Source organism: Chenopodium album, chromosome 6 (assembly GCF_948465745.1).
Source record: "Chenopodium album chromosome 6, dcCheAlbu1.1, whole genome shotgun sequence".
NCBI classification, from domain to species: Eukaryota; Viridiplantae; Streptophyta; class Magnoliopsida; order Caryophyllales; family Amaranthaceae; genus Chenopodium; species Chenopodium album.
The window spans coordinates 74,422,916-74,440,333 of NC_137839.1; the positions used below are offsets into that span (position 1 = coordinate 74,422,916).

Genomic DNA, 17,418 nt, shown 5'->3' on the forward strand with positions numbered 1-17,418 from the left:
TACTCTATCTTTCTTCTTCATCTCCTTTTTAATTTTGCACAAATACAATCAAATTGCTAAAATTAAAAATTAATTAGGGTTTCAAATTCAATGTTGTTCTTGCTTCGAATCTTCAAAAATTAGGGTTTTTAGCAATTCGATTTCAAGTTATGCATCAATTTAAATGGAAGTGGAAGAAGAGGAAAGTGAGAATCGAGCGAGTGAAAAAGAAAGAAAACGGAGGGAAATAGCAAGGATGACGTTATCGTTGAGGGGTTGGTTAAAGTGGTGGGAAGTTTTAGAGTTTTGGAAAAATATAGGTGATAAATTTAACAAAAAAAAACTTGTAGGTGGTAATTCCTAAAACAGCTATAATTATAGGCAGTAATTGTCAAAAAGTTGCAAATTATTTTGCTGGTGGCTTAAATTTAACACACAATGCTTATAAAATAGTTTTTTTTAAATTAGAAATTATTTGCAGGAATTTTTAAAGGTCAATGCCATTAAAATTGGGCATAAATATACTTCGTATACATTTAACTCAGTGGATGCCAACTACTCTATTTACATTCATCAAAGTAAATCATAGCACAAAAATGGCAATAATTTATGTTACCAAGAGCAAGTTACATAGTTTGGATTAATTTTCACACATCACCATTTAGTGTGAATATGCATGTATGAAATTATGAATGATAAGAACTTGATATTTGAAAACTAATTGAGATCGAGTTGAAACGATTCTAAGTATCCACATACCTATGTTTAATGTTATGTATAAAGTACAAATAGTGTACATGAAATATGGAACATTTATTTTGCATGAAGGGTTGTACTGCATAATAATTAACCTTGCATTCAAGAGTAAGTACGTGGAGCCAAAGCAATTCCCATAATAATAAGGACAGTAATTTTTTCTATTTTATTTTATTTATTATTATTATTTTTTTTTTATATATATAGAATAAGCTATATATATATATATATATATATATATATATATATATATATATATATATATAAAGGAAGGCTCATGTAAGAACCCTCCTCTATATAAGAACTCAAACTTATATAAGAACCAATCTCAACCGTAGAATTAGTGTAAATCTACCACACAATTGAATATGATAGTAATGGCATTTTAGTAATATACGTAGTCTATATTCCCTTGTTCTTATCTTTCGGTCTTTCCCTTAAACTCGCATTGCGCGCGCTCTCTCTCTCTCTTCTGAAAACACTCTCTCTCTTCTCTCATCATTTTCAGCTCTAGTTTTACCCAAAATCATCAGTTTCATCAAATTCTACATTATATTTGTGAAATTCATGATATATTACACGATATACTGGAATATCGTTGATTATCTTCATTAATTTTTTCCGAAATTTTCGTTGATTATCATTGATTATCTTCATCAGATCAATATTTTCCAGATTTTTCGTTATTTACCTTCGTCAATTTTTTTCCAGAAATCATTACAAGTTTATCAATTTTATGATTGAATTATTTGTGCAATTTGTGCAAATTCATGATACATTACACATTTACACGATAATTATTGATTATCTTCATCAATTTTCTTAGAATTTTCCTTCGTTAATTCAAAACCGAATTACACGATGACGATATCATTAATTTTTATCCACATTTTACTGTAGCTTTATCAATTCTATTATCGAATTTGCTTTATCTTGTATTTTATTAATTCTATATTTTGCAAGCTTACCAATTAGATCAAGAATTTTTTATTGGAATAATTCGATTTTTTGGGAATATTTATGCTTAGTTTGCAATCATTTCAATCAGTTTTCACTTTCCAATTATCTGCAATTATTTTGCCAAGTATGTGTTTGGTTTTTTGTGTGCTGTCATTTTATCAGTTTTTTTCCAATATTTTTGGTTTTTTTTTGCTACATTTTTTAGTTTTTTTTTTTTGCTACATATGTGTTCGACGCTAGCTTATAAGTAGCTTTTAGTGAACAGTAAAATGTGAATGTTTGGTAAAATAGTGATTAGGGTAGCTTTGAATATTAACAGGAAAAGTAAAACATAAGAAATTTTTTTTTGAACATAAGTAGGAAAAATTTAGAACATAAGCAACAAAGTTTAGAACATAGAAAAAATAGTTTCAAACATAAGCAAAAAAAAAAAGTTTAGAACATAGAAAAAAAATGCAAAAAAATTTAGAACATAAAAAAAAAAATTAGAACATGAGGAAAAAAAGTTTAGAACATAAGCAAAAAAAAGTTTAGAACATAAGCAAAAATAAGTTTAGAACATAAGGGAAAAAAAAAGTTTAGAACATAAGCAAAAAAAAAAAGTTTAGAACATAAGGGAAAAAAAAAAGTTTAGAACATAAGCAAAAAAAAGTTTAGAACATAAGGAAAAAAAAAGTTTAGAACATAAGAAAAAAAAAAGTTTATAATATAGAAAAAATAATAATTTAGAACATCAGGAGAAAAGGTTTAGAACATAAGCAAAAAAAGTTTAGAACATAAGAAAAAAAAAGTTTAGAACATAGAAAAAATAATAATTTAGAACATAAAGCAAAAAAGTTTAAAATATAAGCAAAAAAAAAAAAAAATTAGAACATAGAAAAAAATAATAATTTAGAACATAAGGAAAAAAAATTTAGAACATAGAAACAAAATTTAGAATATAAGCAAAAAAAGTTTAGATTATAAGAAGAAAAAGTTTAGAACATAAGCAAAAAAAATTTGAACATAAGCAAAAAATGAAATTGCTAAATCATACATGTTTAGTGCAAATTTATGAGTAATTGATCATTGATTAGGACATAAAATTTGAGAGAAATCTTTTAAAGAAGCTTGAATTTGGTCTGTTAATGAAGGTTTTGTAGAGTGTGTTTTTGGTTTTAGGAGAGAGAAAGTGAAGCAAATGGGTAGGACAGAGAATGTTCTTATTTTTAGATTAAGTAATAGAGGTTGCGGTTAATATTTACAAAAGTGTCATTACTTTCTTTCCTTTAATCCGATTCATTCAAGTCAATCTAATCCTATGGTTGAGATTGGTTCTTATATAAGATTGGTTCTTATATAAAGAAGGGTTCTTACCGGATCCCTCCCCTATATATATATATATATATATATATAAAACAAAGTTTCACTTTCTAAATTAAAGTGTGAAAATTGTCATATAACTATATAAGCAGTCTTGATCTGTAATCTGGAGCCTATTTTTATGCTAGCCTATTTCTGCCTCTTGAAGATTTTATCCAAGTACGACTTTAGCACTGCTTTCACACTTTTGCTGGGTAGAGCTTCAATGCTAGTTGTTAGCTTCTTATATACATCAACCTCATATTCAGTAAAGATGCCCTACCATATATAACACAATTTATTAAACGAGGGGAGAAGAATTAGCAATTATTGTGTGCACGATATTATCTATCATTATATTCAGTCGTCGTTATACCTGAAGATTGAGATCTTTATAGATAGATTTGACGACATTAACATTTATTGGGTCCGCTTTCCCATAGTTATCCTGTAAAATAAGACTCATGTACATCATTGAGGTAATAATGAGCGTCTGTAGTACCACTTTTAAGTTTTAACACAATAACACTATTCATGTAATTTGTAAAAAGATCGAATTAGAGTTATTACACATAATATTTTCTTTTGCTCCTTGTTGCAAACTTCTAAAGCTTTCACAACTAACCAAGAACACTTGAATTCTTCAATATTTGATCCAATCTAATAAAATAAGTATAAAATTTTACAAGTTCTATCAGTTAGTTAATTTATCATCGGCCAATGAACTGAGTAATTAATCATCAATTTCATCATCACACTTCAATTCACAAACTAACCTTGCCACTTATTTCAGGATCGCCAAAGCAGTCTAAATAGTCATCCTGCCAAATAATAGAAAAATAAATCATTCTGATATGATCAATCCCTTTGCAAACAAGCATGAAAGATTCATAAACATGCTAATTAATGAGGATTTATGAGAGTGCACGCCTCATTCATGCCAATCAACATAAACGAAGCATCAAATCGATTAATAGATAGAATACATTAGTACCTGTATTTGGAAGTAGATGCCCATCTCAAGAAGGATATCCTTAACATCATCAGCTAGCTTCTCATCACCTATCATTAGCAATGCACATGCAAACTGCACAAGAATTCTAATTTAAAATTCTAAAATGCATGTTGAGGGACAAGTATGTATTATGCAAGTGAGAACGACATATGCAAATTAATGCTATGCTCTTTTCACTTTTTTTTTCACAAATTTGAACTTGGAACATATCTAAACTTTAATCGGTTTGCACTTATTAAAACTTATTTTTATTTGGGAATTGAACTGGCCTAGGGTATTTCTAATTTTTTTTTTTTTTCTGAAATTGCTTTTGTTAAAATATATGAAAATTAGGTGATGACAACATAAGCTATATGAATGTCAAGAAATAGATTCAATATTCTATAAGGCCATGGGAACTAAATATTTCCACTTACTGGGATATAGAAAGTCCCATATGCAGTCTTGTACTGGCTGATGCGTCGATAACTGCAAGCACCAAATAATCAATTAGCATGTAATACTAGTATCTTTTCTAATAAAAAAAAAATAATAAAAAAAAAAAAATTACCTTACATTTGTTATTATTGAGTTTACTTCATTTGGAGGATTCTAGGATGACTACCATTATACTAATTCTTTATTGGCTGATTTTGAATCACTTTTTAATGCCAAAATCAATTATAAATCATCTATTTAATTTTTAAAATTCATTTATTATTTCGAAATAAATTTTGAATTATTTTTATAATTTTTCTAATTAATTTATAAAGTTCAGTTTTTACTAAAATTAAAAAAATAATTCGTAAATTAACAATAAAAATATATATAAAAAAATAAATTTTAAAAATAAGAAAAAACATTTATAATTAATTTTAACATTAAAAATAAATCAAATATCAGCCAATAAAAATCGAGTTATTGGGGCATACCAATTCAACAAGCTTATTCTTATGTGCGATTGCAATTTTTCTGGCAACTCATTTTGAAGCAGTAAAATGCAATCTTCATTCACTAGCAGTCTAGCACCATGGTCTTTGGAATAATGCGAAGTGTCGTCTCTCCTTAGCTCACAATGGTTACAAATCTAGATTCTAAACGCAATTAAGGTTACTTCACTAAGGGCATGTTCTCATTGACTGAACTGAGCTGAACTAAACTGAACTGAGCTAAACTGAACTAAACTGAACTGAAATCATGAATATTTTATAAGAGAAGGAAATTAGGAGCTGAAGTGAACTGAACTGAACTGAATTTCAACGTAAGAGAACATGCCCTAAATTGGATCAAACAATCTTCACTAGCAATGAGAAAGATATCAATGGACAAATTTAATAATTACTTTCAAATAAATTCTTTCAAGATTATAATTATTATTGAAGTGATTTTCACTCACTTTGCTAGAGTATAATTCAACAAATCTTTCTTCCCCTCGACTGTGGTTATCATATCAAGCATTTGTCCATATGCTGTTTGGAGTTTAACCTGTGAAAGCAAATTTACTATTGAAGCAAGGGAAAAAAATTACTTTTATTATTAATTTTTTATGCATCACTTTGATTTTACACAAGTTATACTACCTTCGTTACATATTATTTGCAACGATTTAACATAAAGTAGAGAGAAAAAATGTCTAATCGTTGCAGATAATATGTAACGAAGGTAATATAAGAATTTATTTTTCAGTGTCAAAAAAAAAAAAAAAAAAAAAAGAATTTATTGAACTATAACTCGATTGATTTTAGTAATATATTCTCACAAATAATCTAAACATACAATGTATTGTTGGGTGTTACCATTTCTTCACAGTTTTTTTTTTTTTTTTTTTTCCTTGAAAAATTTAAAAAATACCCCCATTTATTGTTCATATTTTGTACATTACAACCTCAATTTTTTATTTTTTATTGTATATTACCACCTAGTTTTCTAAAAAAAAAAATCCCACCACTTTGCCCAACTCCCCTAAATGATATCACGGTGGGTCCCACTACCAATTGTACCTCTCAACAAAACTAGACCGTTCATCCACAAATCACAAATTCACAATACCTCGTTAAATAATTCAAGGAGATCAACATAGTAAGGTTGGTCTCGAAAGTGTTTCCTAAGAATCCTATTAATTTGAGTCCAAAGTAGAATGCCATCATTCACTGCGATTAAACAAATTAAACTTTAATTTAATAATTTTCCTAAACTTGCTTCAACAAAGAAGAATTGAAAGGGAAGCAATTCATCAGAATGCTATGAATTACAGCAAAAACCTTAGGCAATCTAAACCAACAAGGCCGGCCGCGCCTCGTGTGAGAATTATCCGTAATATCATCCAGAACAAGAAAGTATCCCACTAGCTGCAGTGCAAACATGCATCGATAAGGAATACTTAAGTTCAATTTACAACTGAATTGAACACTACTCATTTTGTTAGAGATAATATCGGAAAATATATGTATGATATATTTTCCGTAGATATCATTCAGAGAATAATATATTTAGTATTATCTTATGTTAAGATATTATTTAGAGAATATATCATTAGGTTATATGGTAATCAAGCCATTCTATTATATATTTCTCTCTAATTTGTCACATTTCCTAAATAATTGACACGTTAGACTTTTTTTTTTCACTATATACATATGAATTTTGACCATCATTTTCTAAAAATTTATATTTTTAATATCATGAAATATATTTTTAGGCATTAATATAATGTTTAATAATATCAACTTTATATATATATTTTTTTTCTAATATTTAATTATATTTATCTATCTAAGGTATTAAACTTATACATTGACATACATGCATGTCAAGTTTAAACGTGTCATGTATCAATTTTTCTAAAAAAAAAAAGTTTAAATGTGTCAATTATTTAGGAACAGAAGGAGTCAAGCATACCCATTGAGTGCACCAGCCAAGAACAGAAGCTTGGAAAAGGCCATTTTCAGAAAGTTGGTTTCCTTTTCCTTCATTAAGTAACTTATAACTTTCAATCACAGACAACCCTCTAGTCATTTTTCCTGATCACCCAAATTCAATCATTAATATATATAATAGTGCAATTAATTCGATCATAATATGATTATTTACTATTATATATGATTAACAAAATAATAATCAATTAAACATTGAATATATAGTGTAAATCGAAGAATATATATGTTACCTCCCAGAATAGTATAGTCCATCATCTATACGTCAAGTTTAAAGAATGAAATAATTAACGTTAACTAAGAAAAGAGACATCGAACATATATTAGATCAATCATAGAATTAAATGTAATAGAACAAATGAATTGATCGAACCACTGCACCTGTTCGAGCCATTGACGGGAGACATGATCGTAGTCGACGGCAGGATCTTGTAACAACTCCGTCTTCAAAACACGATATACTTCATTTAATCTTTCTCTCATATCATCCTTTGCTCTCTCCATCTTCCTTAATTAGCTAACACAATTTATTTCTTTTAAAACTTAATTGATTGATTTTGGTGAACTTTGTGAAAACAATGGAGGAATTTTAACAAGCTATTACCAAATAACAATTTTCTAGGCATGCAAATGATATATATACTAAAATCATGGTTTTGGAAATTGAAGAAAGGATGTGTTTCGTTTCATTATAATACGAAATGTGAAAGCTTGCCATGTTTTGACTTTTGACGATATTAAAATCGAAAATCTTCTGTTACTAACTACGGAGTAGCTTTTTGTGATTATAATTAATTATAAACACGTGGAATCTAATTAGATTCGTCTCGTTTTTTTTAACAAAATTAAATTTTAATATTTTGTGATATAAATCATATGAAGCCGATTGATAATGTGTCGATTTTCGATTCCTGTTCGTGATGTGAATTTATGGCATATGTTATATGATGCGTGCAGAACTGCACACTACTAAAAAAAGGCCCATTTTCGACGGAAATATTCCGTCAGAAACACCCTGAAATCCGTCGGAAAAGGGGTTTCCGACGGAATTTCGTCGGAAAAGGTTGTCGCAAACCGCTTGGTAGGAAAAACTGCCTTTTCCGTCGGAAACGTGTTTCCGACGGATTTTTCGACGGAATTTTCCGTCATATGCGATTTTCAGGCACTGTCGGAAACTTCCGACGGAAATTCCGTCGGAAAGTTCATTTATGCAATTAAAAAAAACGCCGCGCCACCACCGGCGCGGCGTATCATCACCTCCACTACCCCCATCAAACCCCCACGACCCACCTTACCCCACCCCATCAAACCCCTAACCCTAATCCGACCCATCTCCTAGCCACCCCATCTAACCAGACCACCTTACCCCACCCCACCTAACCAGACCCAGCTCCTAGCCCACCCCACCTAACCAGACCACCTTACCCCACCCCACCTAACCCTCCCAAAACCACATCTAAACCCATCCCACCATCCACCGCTGCCCACCCAAACCATAAATCCACCCCACCATCCACCGCAGCCAGATCTAGACCCACGAGTCCACCGCCACCGCCACATTACATCACCAGTAAATTAAAAAAAATCGCAAAAACCAAAAAAAAGTAAGAAAAAAAATAACATACCTTGAATTTCATCAACACAACCCCGAAATTACCTTGATTTTGGGTTTTAAAGGTCAAATTCGACCATGAAAACTCTAGATCTAGAGTTTTCATGGTCGAATTTGACATGAAAAACCTTGTTGAAAAAATTAAAACCCCGTATTTGACATGAATTCGATCTTAATGTTCCGTGAGAAGTAGAAAAGAAAAAGAAAGGGGAAAGGGAGAAGAAGAAACGAAAAAGAAAGGGGAAAGGGAGAAGAAGAAGGGGCGAAGAAGAAGAAGGGGCAGAAGAAGAAGGAGCGAAGAAGAAGAAGGGGGCGAAGAAGACGAAGGGGCAGAAGAAGAAGGGATGGGAGGAGGGAGAAGGAGAAACCGAAGGAGAACAGGAAGAGGGGAGGAGAGAGAAAGAGAGGAGTGAGAAATGAAGGGGTAAGGGAGGGGAACGGCTTACTTTAAATTAGGGTTTTGATTTTTTTTTTTTTTTTTTAATCAAAATTCCGTCGGAAACCCACTATTCCGTCGTAAATTTATCGACGGAATTAAATTCCGTCAAAAACTAATTACTTTTCGACGGAATTATCCGTCGGAAATTTCCTACGGAATAAAATTTGTCGGAAATTAAGTATTTTCCAACGGAATTTAATTCCGTCGGAAAATTTCCGACGGAAATTCCAAATTTGTCGGAAATTTCCTACGGAAATTAAATCCGTCGAAAATTTTGTATTTTCCGACGGATTTTCGTGTCCGTCGGAACCGTTCCGTCGTAATTTGACTGTTTTCTAGTAGTGTGCAGACATTGTTCATAACGTGTTGTACTTAATACTTAGGGTCTGTTCACATTTACTTAATTTCACTTCATTTCAGCTCTAATCAGTTCAGTTCATCTCCAATCAGTTCAGTTCCTAATTTCCCTCTCTCATAAAATATTCATTTCAACTCTATTCAGATCAGTTCAGTTCAGCTCCAATCAGTTCGGTTTAGTTCATCAGCTCCAATCAGTTTAGTTCAGTTCATCAGTTCAGTTTAGCTCAGTTCAGTAAATGTGAACATGCCCTTAGTTCGTTCATTGTCACATTTTAACTTTGTGATCAATCGATAAAACTTCGATTATATAAATATATTACTACCTCCGTTTCATATTATGTGCAACAAAGTAATATTTTATGTCTCACAACTAATACTCCTTTATTGCACATAATAAGAAACGGAGGTAGTATTTATTATAAAGATCAAAATCATATCATACAAGCGAGAAATGTTACTCATTTTACAATGTATACAATATTCATTCATATTTTCTACTACCTCCGTTAATTGTTATCTGCAACTTTGGAATATTTTATATCTCTCAAATAATACCCCAAAGTTGCAGATAACAATTAACGGAGGTAGTATTTTATTTTAGGTGGTAACTCGATCAAGGTCTCAAGAATTATCAAGTCCAAATTTAGTTTGTTCAAGATCGAGCTTTTAACTCAACTTGCAAAAATGAGGTTGTTAGTGAACAAAGATCCAATATGACAAACTCTTAGCAAGACAGTACAAACTCGCACAAAAAATTAAAAGCTTGAGCTAACTCACACTATTAATTCTTTTGAAGCTTAGCTCAAACAGAATAAACTCTCTATACTTTCAATCGTCGTTTATAGTAATAAAGAATGTTATCCTTGTACAAAGTAATAAAATAAATAATGTTGTTATTACCGAGTAAAGTACGAGTACCAATACTAAGAGTAATGCTAATCTGATCATTTCACCTGCGCGCACATGCAACGTAAATGTATGCCTTGCCCCCTTTATAAAATAGGGCACACACTCAATCTTATCAATAAGCAACGAATTCACTATCTTAGTAACAAATAAACGTTCAAAACTCTCTAAAACAAATATCTTACGAGTAGAAGCTTAGATGGAGATGGTGAAGAAAACGAGCGTTGTACTAACGCTCGTATTTTTGGTGGTCTTGACAACTATACCTCAAACCACCTTGGCTGCCCGCCAACTCGATTATCGCCCCCTATCAAACATTATGTTAGAAGGGATTGGTGGTGGCAATAAACCTCTCACTTGTGTCGGAAAAGACGGGAAGTGCAATTTTGCGACTTGGTGTTGCGGAGGATGTACGTGCGGATTTTTCGCAGATTGGAGGTGTTCCCCCCGACCTCAGGACTGGAACTGTTGAACCACCAAAACAAGCTAACTCCAACAATAATATATGTTGACTAATGATCTAACGATGTTTAGATCAAGTTACCTTTGGAATTAAAAAATTACAAGCTTTTAAGCTTATAAATGAAGTGTAGTTCATCAATCTAGTTACCTTGTTTTCTTACGTACTTGGTACTCGTATTCTATGGAATTTTATACCAACTACATTAATATGTTGTTGTATGCATGGTTTGATGATCTAGTATCTATGTACTCCGTATGTGACCACATGTGTTGATTTCGGTTGTAAAAGATCAAAATAACCCTTATAACCGAGTAACTCTTATTAACAAAAATAGCGCCGTTGCCGGGGATCGAACCCGGGTCACCCGCGTGACAGGCGGGAATACTTACCACTATACTACAACGACTTGAATAATAAGCTTGCGGTTAGTTTTGTTGATTTTCATAAATATTAAGTTTTCAAAAAGGTAAGTAGAACTATTGTAAATGGCCCTGTCCCGATTGTAAAGGAAGCCCATAAACTAGTTATAACTTATGTCATGTTTAATCATCTTATTTTTACTTATTTCATTCATTTATCATAGAGAGTGAGGATTAGCTCAAGTAGTTAGAGTCCTCTCCTGATTCAAAGAGATTTTGAGATCGATTCTCATCACCTGTCATTGGGCTATCTTTTTTGGTAGAATGCTGACAATTAAGCTATGTTACTTCAACAGTACACCCTTATTTACATTAAAAAAATCCATGTCGTGTTGTATTGTGATGGACTCGAAACTCGAATTCTTCATCTTAATCAAAAACTCTACTTTTTCTCTATAAAATGATCGAGTCCGGCACTTGAACACCCATATTCAAGTAGACACTTAATCCTAACCTTGTCTCATTGTCTAAATGACATAGCAATGCAATGCTAATTGGGCATATCATTTTGCACAAATTTGCCAATACTCGGTAATTCATATCATCAATAGCAAAATTCATTTATAGTTTTGATTGAAGTTCACACAACAAAAATAGTTTGGATTATTTTTTTCCAAATTTAATTTCCAAAAATGAATTAATGAATTTAAATAGCCCAATAATTAACCTTACAACATGAAGCCTAAAAATAGGCCATAAACTAATGCATGATCTAGTGCACTCGGTTAAATAAAAAAAAGGCGGAAAGAATATTCAGTTGTTGGAAAAAGAACATTAAAGTTTTCGAAAAAGAACATGTTTATGTTTGACAAAGAACATGCATTACAAAAGAACAAGAAGACATTACAAAAAGAACATGATAAAAACTTTATTAAAATTTCATGAAAAATTACACATTAACGGAAAAATCTTTACCAAAGATAATATTTCCCCAAAAATAGTTTTCTTTTCTCCAAAAATTCAACTTTTCATAATAATTTTACTAGTAGTTTTTCTCTCTCTAAAATTATTTTCAACTAAAAATAATTCAAGATTTTATTTTCAAATTAAATTTCAAAATTAATAGTAACATATGTTAAAAGAACATAAGCTATAATGTAAAGAACATATCAAACATATTTATATAGGTATGTTCTTTGTCAAACATAAGTATGCGCTTTGTCAAACAACAGTATGTTATTTCTGCCTTTCGGGTGCAACATACGCATCGTGCACCCTTGTGTACTATTCTATTTTCACCATAAACACCTACAACAAGTCCAATAATGAAATCTCACTTAGCTTGTAAATCCAAATTGTTGTATAGGGCACAAAACCTAACTTAGTAGAAAATAAATTAAAGATTTTGACAAAATTTAAGAGAAAAAATATTTTCAACAGTACACCTCTAAAATTTTCTCAAATAAAATCAAATTTGATTCGTATCCAACCCGAATGACCCGTTCTGCATGGTCTAGGCATACCTAATAGAGCGTTCAAAATTTTTAAATGGTAATCAATAAATATAAATACGTGTCAATAAAAAAAAAAAGAATATATGTCTTGCTTTTTGCACGCGATTACATATCTAAGAACAGTCAACTCTAGGCATACGTAATCGTACTTCTAATTAATACAAACGTGAGATCGATCATGTGATCTTTCTATTAATGGATAAAGCTCATTAATGGACAAAGCTCTATAACACATGACAACATACTCTTATCAAGACAATTAAGCTCGCACAAAAATATTAAAACTAAGCTCGAGCCAACTCACATTATTAATCCATTTCAAACTAATTACCTTTAGATCTTTTGTAGTTCTTCGTAATAAAGAATGTTATTGACGTCTATCTTGTACAGAGTAGTAAATAATTAAATAAATAAATGTAGTTACTGAGTAAATTACGAGTACCAATAGTCCAATACTATATGATCTCTGCTTGCCCAAATGCAGCCCTCCAAGCAATAATGCTGATATCAAGAGACTTGTGGAAAATGTGCATCAAAGAATCGTCCAATACTCAAATATATCAAAAAAGGAAAAAACGAAAAAACGCCGTTGCCAGGGATCGAACCCGGGTCACCCGCGTGACAGGCGGGAATACTTACCACTATACTACAACGACTTGGGATGCTTAATTGAATCGACAACACAAAATATATTTTTTTAGTGTCACTACGTACGTTACTGAGTATTTAATTCAAACTATAAAAATTAGGAATGTCAAAATCAAATGGATCATCATATGGTTCATTACACAATAAAAACTTGTAATGATGGTTGAACTTCATCAATAATGGATGGAATAAATAATTATATATACGAAATCTACGATAAAGTAGTGTTTAACCCTATAGGTAGTCTTATAGATGCAACAATGAATTACGGTCGTCCATATTGTTTAGCCTGGTCCAATTACTTGGCCTGAAAAATGCAGAACAAATATCGGCCCAGCCCAGCCCATCCCAATCTTTGATCAACTCTAGAATAATCAAGTATTAGTTTTTTTTTTTTTTTTTTTTTTTTTTTTTTTTGACAAAAAATCAAGTATTAGTTGTTTTCACAAAAAAAATATGAAATTCTTTAATTGTTAGAAATTTAGAATTAAATGGACAAGCATGCAAAAAACCCTAGCCTCTCTTTCCTCTATTCTCTCTCAAAAACCCTAGCCTCCATTGTTGAATTTTGAAAGGGGGCTCCATCGATTTTTATCGGTGGAAAACCCCAATTGTTTGTTTTTGTGTGTTTTTTTTTCTATAGTTTTAGGTTTATAATAATTCTTCCTCTACTAAGATGAATATTTCTCCCTCGAAAGACAGGGTTTTTCTTCTTCTTTAGAAGGATTTGGCTCCTTCGAAAATTGAAAGACTGTGATTTTCTTCTCTTTTTTGAGGGAGGATTTGCTTTTTTATTTCATTGATTGATATAGAGTTGTTTCACGGGTAATATTTCGATTACAATCTAGTGAATCAGACATAAATTTTCAGCACGATTACAACGGATCGACCGACCCCCTCGTCAATGAAGGTTGTAAATCACAGCAATATGAAAGAGGGTATGAAGAATGTACGATTTGCAACAACGATCGTAGCTTTGCTTACGGAATATTTTTATTTGATTCAATTATTATCTATTTATTAGATTTAAATCTCTTTGTAGATGTCGTATGACTTTATTTATGAATCAATTTTATTTCAAAAAAAAAAAAAAATGGACAAGCATGCATTAGGCCCACTAATGATCTCATTTTCCTTTAACATGGTGTCAAGACTGTCAACAAACCTACATTTAAAGATAAAAGTAATTTATCCCCAATTTAAAATATAGAATTTAAATTACACCAATTTTATAACCCTAAAGTAGATCTAAAACCACTATTCCCTCAAAAATAAAATTTGATTTTATGCTAAAATTAAAAGAATTCAAACTATTTACAATACATAAAGAACGTGAATTATTTGCGGTTCCAATTTGCCTAATATATAGCCACTTTATATTAGTGATTTAATATGGCACTAAAATATAAAGCTTATAATTTAGGGGTTTCAATTTGGGGTAAATATATGGAATTGAAACATGTATGAATTCATTTATGATTTAATTTGCTTATGTTACACCAAATTTATATGTAATTCTCTCCAAATTTCGTTCTTACTCTTCCATTTGAAATTAAGATCCTTAATTGGGAGTATTTTTTAAAATTGTTGAATGTGGACCCCATACAGTGAAAATAGATGCCATCATCAAAACAAATAGTGTTACAGTAGCAAATTAAAAACAAGTAACGGGTTCGTTTGGCATTGATGTGGTTTTCTGTTTTTTGGTTTTTTGTTTTTTAAAAGTATATGATATATGTCCCATAATGAATCAAAAATTATTTAAACATATTAAAATTATAATAAATTTGAAAACTGACAACAGAAAAGTGGAAACACCTTTTTCTTGTTTCCTGTTTTTTGTTTTTGGTTTTCAAAAAAACAAGAAAATGAAAACAAAAAATGATGCCAAACAAGCCCGTAGTTGCTACCAAAGTTTAAAGTATAATTAAGATATTGGATCACATAAGTCATAAATTAAAGTAAATTGTTGAGAAGTATTACTTTTTATTCAAGTAAAACTAATAATGATAAAAGATGTCTACTCCATATTATATATCATGTTACAGTCTTTCAGATAAATGAAAAGAACATCAAGAAACAAAGAGAATACTAAACTTGATTGGTTCATCATGATGAGAATACTTAATTATCTTGATTAGTTCATCATGAAGGTAATACCTAGTTAACTTGATTGGTTGTATTAATATTGTTAACAATCATGAATAGATAAAATTACAACATGACAACATGAGGGTTGTCTGCCTTGTCTTAGTCTCATTGAATTGTATATTAACTCCGTATATTTGTTTTTTGAACGGGTAATAACGGAAGTTAAGGTGTCAATTACACGTACATAATCATGAACAAAAAAATGCATTAATCATAGTTAGGTAAGTAATTAATTTAGTATGCAAATCTCTCTTAGCTTGTTTTAACTGGTTCTTGCTCCACGTTCGTGTCTTATTTTCTCCTACACACATGTAGTGACAGATATTCTCAATAAGTCAATTGTATGTTGTGGACCATTTATTAGTACTTCCTACATATTTTTTAGCTAGTCAATATTAATTTTACATGTTTGTCAATCATTAACATATTCAATCATCTAAAAGAAAATTTACCAGAAGTTTATATTGATATAGTTTTTTGGTGTTTAGAGAGCCACAAGGGCGGGGTGAGAATCGATTTCAGGATCAGAAGAAATACTCTAACCATTTGAGCTATTCCTCACTCTAATAATTTTATATATATTAAATGCATTTATTGAGACTAATATAAAAAGGGTTTTATGATCACTATATATGTTTCCTTGCATTTTAATGAACAACGTAAAGTTGGTCAAAACTCAAAAATGTAAATGTAGATAATGTAAAACTTACAAATATATATATGGTACAACTTGAAAATGGATTGGTTAAAGTACAATTAATAGCACAATCAATTCAGTTAATTTCCACCAGCCCATTTGTCTAAGCTTGTCAATTTAAATCATCATTTTAGCAAAATTATCATCTTCAATCAAGTAAGAAAACTTGTTTGTAAGTGTAGTGTTTGATGTATTTTACTCTGATCCCTTTGTCCTGAAAACTTGACAAAGTCAAACTTGATCGATACACATGTCAATGTACTGATTTGCCCTTAAACTTTATCTTGATACCTATTTCATGATAAATTTTGTTTTTATACGTTACTTAAAAACGATGGTAAAGTTAGTATATGAATAGTGAAAAAAAGTGAATTGAAGTCTGTTAATTATTTAAGAATAGAGAGAGTATTTTAATAGAACTTATCTTTGTAAAAATTAATTAAATTTATTTGAATTGAACTTTAATTTCAGAAATAATAATTATCTTAGCTTATTTTGTTTAAAATGAGAAGAAAAGATTTGAATAGAGCGGAGCTTAATTGTACTATCCAACTTTTAGTTTTCAACTTGCACTATTATATACTCCCTCCGTTCCAAAAAGAACGACCCATTTGGGTTGATTACGCGGGTATTAAGGAAGTTAAGTAAAAAGAAGTAAAAGTATATTGGAAAGATAAATTTACATGGGATTTGTAAAAAAATAGAGAGAGAAAGTAATAAAATAACATAGAAAATCAAATTTTTATATGGAGAAGCTAATTTTGCACAAATATTGTTGCAAATTGGTGGTGTTTTAAGCAAATGGGTCATTCTTTTTGGGACAAAGTTTTGGCCAAATGAGTCGTTCTTTTTGAGACGGAGGGATTACCTATCTTGACAACATTTTTGTAGGCCTTCCAAAGTTCTAGACAACTCTTTCAACTAGCTTATTAGGACAACCTTTACCGGCCCTTTTCAAACTTTTTACATCAAATTATAAGAAAGTAGAAATAGGAGTTTGATGGCTGTAATTTTCTATACATGAAAACAAATTTATGTTATACTATAAGCATTATTAGAGTTAGAAAGCTAAGGCATGCATAAGTATGGTCATTGATTAGGATGCCCAATTGCATAGCCGCCAAGAGCTTTATTTGGAGGGTCTCCAAAGAATATAGGTCTATACTTTCATAGTTAAATTCCATATCAATCAAACAAAATTAATTAAACTAGCTAATTAATAATATCACCATAATTGGAGTTATTTTTTTCAAAGAAATCGCGCATGCAATGTTTTAATATTTTGAAGCTCCAATTAGCATATGGC

At 30.7% G+C, this 17,418-nt stretch overlaps 1 protein-coding gene and 2 non-coding genes across 3 annotated transcripts; all 3 read right to left on the reverse strand.

Moving 5' to 3' along the window:
• Positions 1 to 3,186: 3,186 nt before the first annotated feature.
• Positions 3,187 to 7,467, reverse strand: LOC145635272 (farnesyl pyrophosphate synthase 1-like). Its single transcript, XM_081686561.1, has 12 exons — positions 7,345 to 7,467; positions 7,197 to 7,221; positions 6,929 to 7,050; positions 6,291 to 6,378; positions 6,080 to 6,195; positions 5,427 to 5,515; positions 4,468 to 4,519; positions 4,031 to 4,123; positions 3,813 to 3,857; positions 3,607 to 3,696; positions 3,413 to 3,484; positions 3,187 to 3,315 (listed from the first exon to the last, which is right to left on the reverse strand). Exons 1-12 carry the CDS (start codon positions 7,465 to 7,467, stop codon positions 3,187 to 3,189), a joined length of 1,044 nt encoding a protein of 347 aa, XP_081542687.1.
• Positions 7,468 to 11,077: 3,610 nt separating this feature from the next.
• TRNAD-GUC (transfer RNA aspartic acid (anticodon GUC)) lies at positions 11,078 to 11,149 on the reverse strand. Its single transcript has one exon. It is a non-coding gene; the product is annotated as a tRNA-Asp (tRNA).
• A 2,051-nt stretch (positions 11,150 to 13,200) lies between these two features.
• On the reverse strand, positions 13,201 to 13,272 carry TRNAD-GUC (transfer RNA aspartic acid (anticodon GUC)). The gene has a single exon. It is a non-coding gene; the product is annotated as a tRNA-Asp (tRNA).
• Positions 13,273 to 17,418: the final 4,146 nt, after the last annotated feature.

Coding starts and splice junctions, on each gene's coding strand:
- LOC145635272 (XM_081686561.1), bottom strand. CDS start 7,467: ATGGAGAGAGCAAAGGATGATATGAGAGAAAGATTAAATGAAGTATAT. Junction 6,196..6,290: donor TTGGTTTAGATTGCCTAAGG/TTTTTGCTGTAA, acceptor ATTAAAGTTTAA/TTTGTTTAATCGCAGTGAAT. Junction 4,124..4,467: donor ATGGGACTTTCTATATCCCA/GTAAGTGGAAAT, acceptor ATTCTTGTGCAG/TTTGCATGTGCATTGCTAAT.